Below are 13,606 nucleotides of genomic sequence, written 5' to 3'. Positions count from 1 at the left end.
ACAGCTGTGTCTTGTGCAAAACTCCAAAGTTTAGTAGCCCTCCTCTCTGTGGCATTGACAGCATGCAAGATAATTTTAGTGTCAGTCTCCTCATGGTACTACCAAGAAACTCCACTGAATAGTGCGAGGCAGCAGCTCCATTATGCCATGTGATGATGAAATTCTGTGAGCAATTTTTCACATGCTGGAGCATTTTTCCTGCAAGATATGAGATTAATTTGTACTTCATGCAAATATGAGACAGTAGCTTCTTAATTGTGACATTGAAGATGTTTGTGAAGTCAGTGATTTTGTATTGGATGGATTCAATATCATGAAGACTCTTCTTTCTGGCAATATGTTTAATTGATTCCTTTGCACACATATCAAACACCAGGAGGACTTTGTCAGAAGTCCAGTATTTTCTCTGTATCCTCATTATGAAGTATTCAGCCAAATCTCAGCAGGTATGAACTGTTTCTGGTTTGATGAGAGCTTGTACCTCAGCCATGCCATCTGACTGCTATGCTGAAAGGCCTCTGCAGGCATAAGTTACTAGTCACACCGTTAGTAGGTGCTGGCTTAGGAAGAGCATGCAAAATGTGTGTTAGTTTGCTGTTCACCTGAAACATGCATTATTCTATTTCATTCGAACATGGATCGTGATACCATGGAAAACTTGTTCTCTCCCAAAGGCTCGTGTAGATCAACATCCTGATGAGATCTAGACATGATCAGGAGAGGAGCAAACAATGACCTGTCTGTGGCTAGCTCTGTAGTAGTCCCTGCCATCTGCACTCTGACTTTCTTCTTTGCATTAAAGCACAGCTTTATCTGTTGGGTTTTGAAGGCTTCATACAAGACATGACCCAAAATGTCCCTTCAATTGACATCTCTAGCTAGCTCATCACTGAAGACTGCTTTCGTCATGATATTGAGGAGCTCAGGTCCATCATACACAAGTGCGTTGCCAGTGGCGTAAGCTTGTCCTGTAGCTTTAAAATAGCCCCTTCTTGGCATTTAACAGCACCTAATAAGTCTATATGGTGCTTGGTTATTTCTTGGACATCATCTCAGCCATACTTAATGTTTTGTTCAAAATTCAATGGAGTTCTGGGGTTGTCAGGAAAAACTAGGGAAAAGGATTTGGATGCTGTACTATGCCTACCAACCCCTCAATGATGTTCTTTGTTATGTTTATGCCCTAGGGCTTTGTCTGAACCAAGTGCACGGATGGGAACTGCTGACCTTTTCACAAACCAATTTCCTCTTTGAAATTCCTCCCATACGTCAGGATCAGACTTTTCTCTTATTTCAGGAAGGTACCAGGCTATCAGTGCAGGTTAAATCTAAAGCAAAAAAGTATTTCACAAAGTCTTCCAGTGCTACGAGGTGCAAATTCCAATTAGCCGTCCTGACAGATCAAATAAAGAGCAGCAAAGATTTGCCCACAGCAGGTATTTGTCCCAGTATCTTCAACTTTTTCCTGGTATTCAATATACTTCCTCTCCTGCCTTGCCAAATTCAATTTGTGTTGCACTTCTTTTAGCGTGTAAGGTGCCACTGAACATTGTGTTTAACCAGTTCCTCCGAGATTCAGCTACTAGTCGCTACTCTTCATCTCCCCATTGATAGCTAAAAAGAAGCAAGACCAAGGTAAAAACAAGAATTATGTAATAAAATACTTTGGGACTGTAATGAATTGTGTTATGTAATGTACGTTGTGTAACTATATGCAAACCATTTGCAAATGGATTCCAGTAATGTCTGGCTGAATGCTGACATCTAAACTAGTGCCTCATTGCAACCTTTTTGGCATAATAAACAAAGCTGATCATCAATATCACTGTGAACTGCCTCTTCTTTTTGCCAGTCATGGCAAATCAACTCAGCTGGCCTTCCATTTTATAGTACCCTGTAACATAAAAAAAAAAAATCAGGTATCATGTCCTGAGCATTAACTGATAACACAGTACTGCCAGTCAAGGGCCACAATTTAACTGTGTTAGGGCCACATGTTTGACACACCCATGTTAAAGTATAATTTTTTTAATGGATTTTAAATATTTTCTCAAATACATATTTACATAATTATTCTAGGCCATATTTGGTACTGTTGTGTTCATAGTAGAAAAGGATTTCAAATGATGCACAATTTCAACCCATTTCTGATGATACTGTATTATCGAAACCTAAGGACTTGGTGCTGGGTGATGGGGATGAGAGGGGGTAAGTCCTCCTGCTATGCTGCAGAGGGTGATACCATTGAAATTATGATTCTGTGGATTTTTATGAACAAAATGACACCTCCCTTAGCTTTTTATCCTTAACTTAGCATGGAATTATACGTGCTCCCAGGCTATTTGTTGGGTATTTCTTAAGAAGGAAAAACTGAAAGTCTCAGTAATCTTCACGTTGGAAGCCAACTAAAACATATTGTAGGGACTTCACTTAATATTTGCCACTTAGGAGTTACAAAAAGGTGATTGGGAAATTATTTCTAAGATTGCTTGGGGTTCTTAATTGCAGAGACTGGATAAGATTTAATTAAACGAGTAATTGAATTTGCTTTCTGCTCTTTTTGTTTTTAAAGCAATTTCAAACATGATTAGCATGCTTGCTTTACCTGCCGGCTTTTTCATGCTGTCTTATGGGCTGGAATATCTTACCTTTGTCTTGTACCTTCATAGCTATACTTTTTCTCTGCTCTCTTACAATCTACAAAGAAAACATTTGGATTTAGAAGCTGATGCAACTAATTATCTAAGCTCCTCCCCCCCCCGACTTTTAAATTTGCAAGATGTGAATTCACTTCTTGGAAGATCTAGAAAATGTGAAGCAGTCAAATGTCTCTCTTTCCCTTTTAGGGTTACCCTGGAAGTAGAGGAGAAAAGGTCAGTGTTACAATAACTTAAACATTGTAAGCAATAATGGAAACTATTGTAGAAATTTACTATATGCCCATTAGCAGGTTGAGATGCTGAGGATGTGAAATCAGAAAGTCCTGTGAAAGGAGAGTGGTATTAAGACTTGTACTGAGAAGAAAGATGGGCATGTGGTGTAAACACTGAGCTGAGCTCCCAAAGAATTGGATTTAATTCCTAGCTCTTCTCCTGATTCCCTATTTGAACTTGCGTGAATCATCTTCTCTCTCTGTTCCCCATTTGTAAAATGAGCATAGTAATCCTTCCTTTGTCTATCATCTGTTTACATCATAGGCTCTGGGAGGCAGAGAAAGTCCCTTACCATGTGTGAAGATAACGCATAGCACAATGTTTGCGGACTCCAGACTAGAGCTGGTTGAAAAAATTCAAGTTTAGCAAATGTGCCCTTTTTTCCAACGAGTTCCAATCTAGATACTGCTGTAATATAAATATTAATAATAAGGAACGTTTTTAAGTGAATTTATAATCTGCTGTCAGCAACACACTGCGAATGTTACTATATGTTACTAAACTGTCCTCCCCTGTTTAATGCTTCACACAGACAAGAAAAAAATTCCCTATGAAATGGTAAAAATTGTCTTTATTTCTACCATTCCCCCCCACCCCTCCAGGGAGCCAGAGGAGAGAGGGGTGACAAAGGCCTCAAAGGAGACAAGGTACATATTTTGGTTTCACAGTAGCTTTAAATTAAACCTGAGCAAACATAAGCCATTTATAAATCCTTTTCAAATGGTTTTAGCTGATAATATCATATTGTTCTGAAAATAAACTGAGATTTGATGATGTGGAATTTTTACCATAAAATTAAATTTCTAACCCCATAGAAAGTGAATCCCTCCCAAAGTAAGTACAGGAATCTGATTAATGCTTTGGCCTTATCAGATCAAAATATCAGTGGTCTTTTTGGGTTAATGAGGTTCTGCGTGGTAGTCACAAAAAATATTTGTTAGCTATACATGGCCTAACAATAATCATCTCCTTCTCGTGCCAGGCATTTGTGGAACTGCTGCTAAGGAGGAGAGTTCACAGAAAAGCCTCCATCACTGACCCCTAGAGTAATTCTTGGGTTATATGGCCCCTTCATCAGACAGCTAGGAAGAGGAGTTTCAGGCCCCTTTAAATTTCAGCCAGTGAGTGAAGAATATTCTCCCATGTTAGGGTGCTGGGACATGCTGAGCATATTGCACTGTGTTAAGACTCTCGAGATCTCTGGTAGCCCATCCTGGCTAATTAAAAGAGCCACACACAGCCCTGGCCACCAGGGATTTTTCATCTTCAAGCTACTGTGGCACAAAGAGGCTACTGCCCATTTATAATGAAAATGTGTCTGGACAAATTGGCTACAAAACCCCAATACACTGTCTCCTTTGGAGTATATCAAAACAAAAACTGATGTTATGCTATCAAAGATCACTCAGCATGTTTATGATTACTCTTGTCTTTTGCTTTACAGGGTTATATAGGTTTCCCTGGAATGCTGGGGCAGAAAGTAAGTAAACATGATATAAAGTCTCCTTAGAAATTTGAGTAAACATCCACATAGACACTTGGTTCATTAAGTGGTTTCAGCAGTATCTAAGTTCCAGAACTATGGATCTTGGTTAAAGGGTGCCAGAAAATTGAGAGTTTCATTTTAATTAGATGACCAGTATTTTGCATCCCTTGAACCAGACCCTGAAGTCTTTTTATTTTAGGTGAAGACAGAGGGTTTTGGCTTAGGTGAGGTTTTTTTGTTTGTTTGTTCATTTGTTTTTTCAGTTCATTTTCAGGAATATTTGATCAGAAACTTGCTCCCACTTTAAGTTTCCAAACTTTGGTTTGTAACTTCATAGCCAATCCAATTGCATGGTGTTACTAAACATCTCTATTAAATAATATTATGATTTAGAATGACCTGCTTCTAAATAGCAGGGCTTACCCTGACTGGTTTTGGTATCTCCATTAATCAAGAACTAGACAAATAATTATAATTCAGGTTTAAAGATTGTTTTATGGGCAGAATCCTTAAAGGAAGGTCTATATGTAACAATCATAATTGTCTGAGAAATTAGGTTAAGAAAATAATGGCTACTTCTGAAGGGGATAGCAGAGGAGAGAGCTGGTCACCTTTCTTACTGGTGATTTTATTAATTACGAATCCTTGCAGCAAAGCTAGATACTTTGAAATGTGTCAAAAAGAGGGTTGTTAGCCAAGTTACCTGAAAAACCCCACGTCTGCTAGCCTGTTTCTAATTTCCCCAGCGGGCTTCTTTTTTAGATGAAGGACCTTTCTGAGGGATTGTGGGTAAAAAAATAAGTTAAAATTTTAAAGTATTTTTTAAAGTATTTAGTTATAACCACGCACTGGCAATATATTTTACAACAACAATGGTATTCTCTTAGGACCAGACTGTTCACATAGCCTAATAGTGTACACTGAATGTACTGAATTACCTGCTGTGTTGTATAAGACACATATTACCAATTTAATATGTATTTCTCTACTTAAGACCTGCTTTTTTTCCCTCCCACCCCCAACTCCCTAAGGGAGAAATGGGTCCAAAGGGAGAACCTGGAGTGCCTGGGCACAGAGGACCTATTGGGAGACCAGGAAAACGAGGCAAACAAGTAGGAACCCTATGTTTTCTCTTTAAGAGTTTTCTGGGATTTGTGTGGTTGTGATGAGTCACTAGATCCTCTGTCATTTCATGCCCCAGTATTTTGTTACATTGACTCTCTCCACTTTTTGTGCATAGAAATTGAATGATTTTGAATATATATGGGGGGGTGCATGAGCACGCGTGTGTGCATACATACATTATATAGTGTAAGTGTTCTACTTGTGTAGGAGTTCAAGCCTTGCCAGTCATACAGTCAGAATTTGAAGGTTGAAGGTCAGGCTGTATGTTATCTGAAATGTAATTTTTCCTGCATGACAAGATTTTGGTTGAGTGTAACTTCAGACAGGGCTGTGATCTTCCCTCTGAGTGCCAAACAGCATTGAAGGGGCGCGGTTCTTACAGCTGATAGGCTTCACACCCCTGCCCTTGTAGACATTTCCCTGTCAGAGCTGGCAGCTAGGGTATCTCCGTTATGACTCTCAACTCAGTTCAGGGCCTGGTTCTCTGGTATACTCAGCACAGGACAGGACCCAAAGTGTTGGGAGCAACAGTGGTTTCACAAGACCTTTGTGGATCCCCAATACTGAGGCTGGCTTGGAGTCAGGGCTGCTCTAATTTCTCCCCAGATGTCAATAACCCAAGGGATGGTTATGACAGCCAGGGATACCCAGCGTGTAGGGATACTCTAGCCATGCTGTTGCCACTGGGGGCTGTGAGAAGGGATGTCACTTCAGGCTAAGAGAATTCTTAGCCAGACAGGTAAGCTGGCTTTATGGACCTGTTGGGGCACTGGAGAGGCCACAGTGAAGGCCAGCATCTGATCCTTAGTCTCCCCAACTACCTTTCTCACCCACGTGGAGTTGAGGAGCCACTGTACATGATCAGAGCATCCCTAACATCTGCCCTCAGCAGCAGTGGGGTAGAGTTCTTTGGCCGTGGTGTAAACACTGCACGGTATCCCATTTCCACCCTAAGTAAAGGTTTTGGAAGTAACCAATTGAAGGAAGCCTTTATAGTCTGCTTTCCAAGTTTGGTTTGGAATCAGAAACATTCCACTCTCATTATTTACCAACAGTCACCACAACGTGGCATCTGAGCCTAAAACAAACTGTCCAGTGGTGCAAAATTAGAAATATGTGTAGGAAATAGCAACATTACTTTCAGCTTGGAACTAATACATCAAGGGGATAATGCTAGTGGTTGCACAATGTAATGACTGGTACACTACACTGTCAATCCAGCAAACTGAGTTCAAATCTCAGCAGGACTTAAATGCACTTTTAGTGGCTCTGTTGCACATTGGACTTCTAGAGCTGGGAGGGCATTCAAAGATTGTGGGTTTGAATCCCATCAGAACTGCACTTCTAGACCCTTCCTTGTTAGCACAGTGGTGAGGATCCCTGCCTGTCATGTTCGAGGCCAGAGTTTCATTTCCTGATGGAAAACTGTAGCTTTTGAGGGCTGAGTAGATGATGCGTCACAGTGGTCCCTTCTGGCCTTCTGATTTATGAATGAATATAAAATACAAATAATTAGTAAGAAGTAGAAAACTGAGAGGCAGTAACACTGAAGTAAATGGGGGCTCTGGTTGTGTATCCAAAGGTGTCACATCAGGGAGCAGGTTATAATCCATCTCCATATGGTTCAGGCAAGACCGCCATGTCAAGAATACTGCGTTCAGCCCTGGGCACCACATTCCAGAAATATATCAACAGATTAGAGGAGTTCAGTGAAGAGCAAGAAAAATGATTAGGGGCGGAAGGACTTGATTTATGAGGGAAGATTAAATATATTCAGCTTGGCTAAACGGTGACCAGACTCAGAGTGAAACTGCTTGTGTGCATTGGAAAAGAGACACCTGGCACTCTAATGGACTAGATTAATACATTGTGGACTCACAAGAACCATTGGTTTGTACTTCAAAAACACAGTATGTGTATGCACTAAATACGCCTCCGGTACCATTTTAAATTCCAGTCCTGCAACTGGATCCACATGGATAGACCCTTGTGCCTATGCACAGCCCCCTTGAGTTCAAATGGACTTTGCATGGGCGTCCGTCCACATGGATCCGATTGCTGGGGCCTTGGAGGTTACCACACCTCAATGTAAAGAAAGGAGGCTGTTATAAAACATTCTTACTGTCTCTTCCTCTTTATGGAGTAGATCCTGAGATCGCATTGATTAATCATCCTGGTTACATGAATGGAACCAATCATCATAGTACTGCATACAAAGGATAAATCCATGCACTCTGAAAGTGGTGACAGAGGGCACGTAGCAACTTTTAAAATAAAAATAATTGAAATCTGGTAAAAGATTAACAAGATGAAATAATATTATAGTAACTTGTTCTTTTTGGAGGGTTCAGAATAATTATATGTATAGAACTCACATCTTCAAATTCTTTGGGATTAAGGGTAAAAGCTGATAATTGTATATAGAAATTGATGCAAGCTTCTCCAATACAAGCTGTATACATTTCTTCAAGTAATTAAAAGTATTACATTAATTATGAACTCAGAAGAGCTAATACACATCATCAGTTGCATTTTTAGTGCATGTTTCCTCATATTGCTTCCTTTACAACCTGAACCAATTTTAAACAATAATATTTGCACACAGTTGCAGGAGCTCCAGCAGTTCCTTTGTAGAAGCTTATGTTCAATGGCCAGTTGCAGGTATTTTATTTGTAAGATGGTTACACCCAGCACTGAAAATCTGAATCATTGGTCTGATTTGCTGGTGGTGCAGTGCCAATAGGAATAAGTCCATGTAAGATAATGTCTTACTGTGTGGGAAATTTTTAAATACCAGTATTTCGCAAGGTTAATCCTAAAAATAGAATACAAACCAAATGTAGAATATGCAAAATGGGTCTGTCACATGATACAGCATGAAGAATTTTGCCCTTTCAGATGTGAATTTTTAAAAGTTGCTATGTGCCCTCTGACATCTTTCTTACACTATGTTAATTTGTCCCACCAGAGGAATGGGCACAGATGTTACCTCTGATGCTTAAATAGAGAGAAGGCACAGTGTTCACAGTTCTGCTTTAATACTTGGAGTTGCAGTAACTTTTGATCTTACCAGTTTTTGAGCTTGGGAGCTTTGTGACATTAAGTAGTATTTTACGCAATAAGTAATCCCATTGATTTATAGGAGTACTTGTGGTGTAAGGTAACATTTAGCATGATTAAGGGTACTTTAATCTGGCCCTAAATTAGGAGTCAAAATCCCATGTTTGGACATTAGCATCCAAGTACTCGCAGAGTATCTAAATGTCAATTTGAGCACTAACCTTATATACTCAAGATTGAAAATTGGGTTTCCCTCTGTGTTGTTGATCAGCTATGCTGATATCATTTTTTATTTTCTCTTTTTAAAAAAACTTTAAAATGTTATTTTAAGGCTTTGCTGACCTGACTATTATACGTGTTGCTTGTGTTAAATGGGAAATCTGTATTTAATGGCTATTTGTTAAACAGAGAAGATAGCTTTCGCCCACACAGAGCTGTTTCCTGTCTCCTGAAACAGCTGACATCCCTGTATAAATGTCTGCATAGCAGCTAAATTAAGAAAGTGTTACTTCCAGTTCCATTCTGAGATCCATCTTGATTATCTCATTGGCTTCTTCAGTTGTGTGCTGAGTCTTCAGGGGGCAGATCCATTCTGAAAAGATAGGCAGGCTGTGGAACTCAGAAGTCACAGCCTTGCTGCTCCCAAACTGACATAAAAAGGGCTGTTCTCTCAGTTTTGCAGCATGGAAATTGACACTAAGTAGCAAGTTCAGGATTTCAATGTTGGCAAGGTAGAATGTCTTATTTATCAGCCATGAGCGAATAGTGTTACTTGGAAAAAGGCCCCTTCTAGAAGGTTGCTTCCCTGCATCTAGGAAGATTATATTTTGTCTTCGAGAAGAGCTTTCCCAAGTCCTGTAGGGATTCGTGAAAAGAAATAAGGCAAAAGACGTTCAAGTGTAAATTATTATCCTAGTTTGCTCTCTCTTCATCGAGCAAGGAGTGTTAGTTGATTGTTCATCCAGTATATTGCACATGGAAATCAAGTACCTCTCAGACAGTCCAGTATATGACAGTTTATTTCCTCTGCCACATATTCATTTGAGGGGGACGGAGGTTTCCTAGGAAGTGTCTTGGTTGCTACTCAATTTTTTATTCTTGTGCTCTGCCTGTTTTGCGTGCCCATTGCTTAATGTGAGCAATTATTGCCCATCAACATATTTATTCACATGGACACTAAGGTTCATTGGTGAAAAAGCGATTATTTAAACAAAGTGAAATATTGCATTAATTCTGGATGGGCCCTGGCTACAGATACTGCAGATGACATTTAAAGTTATCCATGAGACACAGAGTATTATATAACACAAAATTATTTTAGTATACATGGCTATGTGTACTCTCCATTACTCTGAAACAAGACGTGCAGTGGCCTGTCGTTATCCTCTGAACGCATGTTACCCTAGAATTACACCACCTCATTGGAATTCATCACCTTTGGGATTAAAGGAAAGTTAATACAGTATATACAGTTTTTACCATGCAAAATGGTGTGTCTTGTTGTATCAAGGTCATACCAGTTATGTAAACCATGGACTAAGTGATGCACCATGGAATTCTGGATCAGTTTTGAGAGAGAGAGAGAGAGAGAGAGAGAGAGAGAGAGAGAGAGAGAGAGAGAGAGAGAGAGACGTAAATGTCAGGTACTGTACAGATAACAAGATAAATGTAACTATCTTAAATATGTACTATCATATTAAATTCAAAAACATTTCTAATAGGAGACTGAGTCTCTGAGAAATTTGGATTTGATCTATTTTTCTAACTGACCTTTCTTTCCTTTTTTGATGGAAGTATTAAAATCTGCATGGGTGCTTTTCAAACGTATAAAAGAGACAGTACTGGCTAGAGACAGGCAAAGAACTGACAGATGCTGTGCAGTCCTAGGGCAAAATTTTCAAATGGACCTAAGGGAAAGTCAGTAGGACTCGAGCTCCAAATTAGTTGTATAAATAGGACTTAGGCTCCTAAGTTGCTTAGTGGCTTTTGAAAAAATTAACCCTCGCCCAAAAAGTGACAATAAATATGGCATCCTGGGGTTCCACATTTATTGTGTCTCATTGATTCCAGATCAGATTAGCTCCATTTATAGGTGAAAATTATTTTTTTTCTTCCAGCCCTGAAAACTCAGCCTAGGCAACAAAAATCAAGCTTCGCTCCTTGTGCATTATCACCAGTTATAAAAGTTCTGCAGGACAACCCCACTATCAGCAAATTATAGCCTCCTCAGTCACCTCAGCGCAAGCCCAACCATCAAAGCATTTGCACAAGTATAGATTGGAATTTGGTAAACAATTCTGTAGATGATGCACAAGGAACAGTAGAATCAAGATCACTCTGCGTTGCCTCCTGCATGGCTAACAGGAATAAAAAGCAGTAAAACCTAATTTCAATCACTCACATCAGCAAATATGACTTTGACTACACACAGAGAACAGATCTATTGAGAAAGATGGCACCACTTTTACATAGTCTAATCTCAGAGCAGAATCACAATAGGATTTTCCTTCTCATTCATGTGTGAGAATAAGGTATGTTTCCCCTTCCAGTGTCCCCATGCATGGTGAGTATGAAGTGTACAATATATGTGTTTCCGCTGGTGAATCTGCTTTCTTTATGTTAAATGTAGTAGATATTAATTTGCTGTGTCATTAATGAATGTTTTTCATATGCTAGGGACAAAAGGGAGATATTGGTCCTGCTGGAATTATGGGTCCACCTGGCAGGCCTGGTCCTTCGGGTCAACCAGGTCCACCAGGACCTTCAGTATCAGGTGAGAGAGGCCAATCTTAGCAGTCATCTTCCCCATCTTTCCTCCCTCACCCCCTCTCCTAGCCTGTATCATGCTGTTAAACAGGTATTGGCACAGAAACATCCGTGACATTTTGGTTGTTCAGCTGCAAGTTGCCTGGGTTGAGGAAGAGACTTCCCCTGTGAGCAGGTTGTTCCATGATTGTCCATTGTGCTGGTTCTACTTCCTCTGAAGCATCTGTTATGGTTGCTAATAGTTAATTAAAAACAGATAATCTGGCCCATAAGATTCCCTGAAGACCTTTAAATGTTATTATCAACTATTGCAATTTCAGTATCAGCTTTTATGTTGTGGCATATGTCTAGCTTTCTTCATCTCCAAAGAGAAACAAAGCTGCCTAGGATTTGTGTGAATTTGTATAATTTTCAGTAATAAGACTCTTCCTCCCTCCCCCAATCTCTGCCATACGCTCAAAACACACAGAGCACAGAGGCATTTGCAGCACACATGAGAGAGAAAGTTCTTATCCTAAAACCCCATCCTGTGATAATGGGCTTGAGGAAGAGGGAAAGCTATGGCAGCCTTGGAGGATTAGTGAGTCCTCATAGTAGATCCTGGGAGACAGGAGCCTTCCTCCTCAAAATGTTCCAGCTTACAAAGCAAGATTGATCCTTCTAATCACCTGGTGCAGGCTCACCTTGCACTGCTCTGCAAAAGAGAAGAATATCAGATATAATTGATGCGATAATAACAGCTGAGAGGAGGTGGTGGGGGGGGGATGGGAAAGATGAAAAGGAGTCTCTCTCTCCTTCTCATGTGTGCTGCATATGCCCCTGCAGTCTCTGCATTTTGGGTGTATTGTAGAGATAAAGGCAGAGGTTGTGGGAGAGAGGAAGAACCCTATTCTTGAAAAATATACAGATTCAAGCATATGAATGCTCTCAAACCCTAGGCAGATTTTTTTCTCTTTGGAGAAGACAAAAGCTAGACATGTGGGACAACACAGAATCTGATACTGAGGCGGCAATAGTTGATATTAACAGTCAGGTTTTTTCCCCTAATGATTTTATAAGGAAGCATAAAAAAGGGTGTTCATATTTTATTTTTTTTACAAAAACAAATGGCTGGAAACCAAGAGTGTCTCCAGTGAGCACCAGCTGGTTGTGCTGCTGCTCATTTGCTCAGTTTTTTCTTTCCCTTTGCCGCCTCTTGGCTTATTCAGTGGGCGAGAGTTATTTTCTCTGCAGTGGCTTGGAAACAGTACACTTATGGCGCTGGCGGCTGTTTGGGAATGGATCTTCATATAGCTGATGTCCCCCAATAAGAAACACCTAATCATAGATTAAATCAGCTGGAAAATTTCAAAGCGATGTTTTCTCCATACTGCTGGGAGGGCAACCAAAATTTTAAAGGTTCCACTCCACCCATAGAAAGCTGCACATATCAGATTTGCTAATTCCAAACCTTTTTGGTCCAATAATTTGAATTATTATCCTAAAACCCCATCCTGTGATGATGTCCCTCCCCATACGGTTAATATAGGCACCCTAAAGATCTGCTCTCACGTAGCAATGAGTTCCCTGAAATCTCAGTGAAGTCTATGGGAGATAACTCAGCACCTCAGAGCACTCAGATGTTAGACAGATGTGAATTCAATTTACTGGTATTTTGTAATCCGCAGTCAGCTGTTCCCCTCTGAGGCTGTGTTTGTGTTCTGTACAGTAACGACATAACATGGCAGCCTGGTATTTTGCTTCCTAGGACAATTAGCAATAGGACCAAAAGGGGAAAGAGGGCTTCCAGGGCCTCCAGGGAGATGTCTCTGCAAACCCCCACAAAATGTGAATATCCCACCATATGAAGAATCAGTGATTGGACACAGCTATCTCAAAGTCCCTGCGGTAAGGCAGCTTGTTAGGAGGTTAAGTAAATGATTTTTAAGAGCTTTGATTTTAAAGGCACTGTGTTGGCCAAACTTCTGGATCAAAGGAAGAACTTGTCTAAATGTCATAAGTGTGCTTCAGGGTTTTATTTCTAGTATATAAACCTTGAGAGTCAGTCTAGGTGAGGGACCTATATCCTATTTCAAGCTCCAAGACTTGGTGTGTTTGGATAGTAATGACTGTCTTGAAATAACATCGTTTTGGGTATGTGGTTTAGCCCATTTCTAAGATTCCCTATTTCGGGATTGCAGAGATCTGCGCTTACCTGAGTATATTTTAATGGATACTGGATAAAGAAGGCAATCTT

General features: G+C 40.1%; 1 protein-coding gene across 2 annotated transcripts in view; it reads left to right on the top strand.

Moving 5' to 3' along the window:
• Positions 1 to 13,606, top strand: part of COLQ (collagen like tail subunit of asymmetric acetylcholinesterase) — a 66,922-nt gene that overhangs the window by 42,986 nt on the left and 10,330 nt on the right. For both annotated transcript variants that reach the window (XM_030549330.1, XM_030549331.1), the window contains exons 8-13: positions 2,847 to 2,873; positions 3,536 to 3,580; positions 4,378 to 4,413; positions 5,451 to 5,531; positions 11,281 to 11,377; positions 13,118 to 13,257. In XM_030549330.1, coding sequence (XP_030405190.1) covers positions 2,847 to 2,873; positions 3,536 to 3,580; positions 4,378 to 4,413; positions 5,451 to 5,531; positions 11,281 to 11,377; positions 13,118 to 13,257 — 426 coding nt within the window. The remainder of the gene's footprint in view (positions 1 to 2,846; positions 2,874 to 3,535; positions 3,581 to 4,377; positions 4,414 to 5,450; positions 5,532 to 11,280; positions 11,378 to 13,117; positions 13,258 to 13,606) is intronic.

This window comes from Gopherus evgoodei, chromosome 2, assembly GCF_007399415.2.
Source record: "Gopherus evgoodei ecotype Sinaloan lineage chromosome 2, rGopEvg1_v1.p, whole genome shotgun sequence".
Lineage (NCBI taxonomy): Eukaryota > Metazoa > Chordata > Testudines > Testudinidae > Gopherus > Gopherus evgoodei.
Note: the sequence above shows the minus strand (reverse complement) of the source record. Positions and strands in the feature narration are given on the sequence as shown.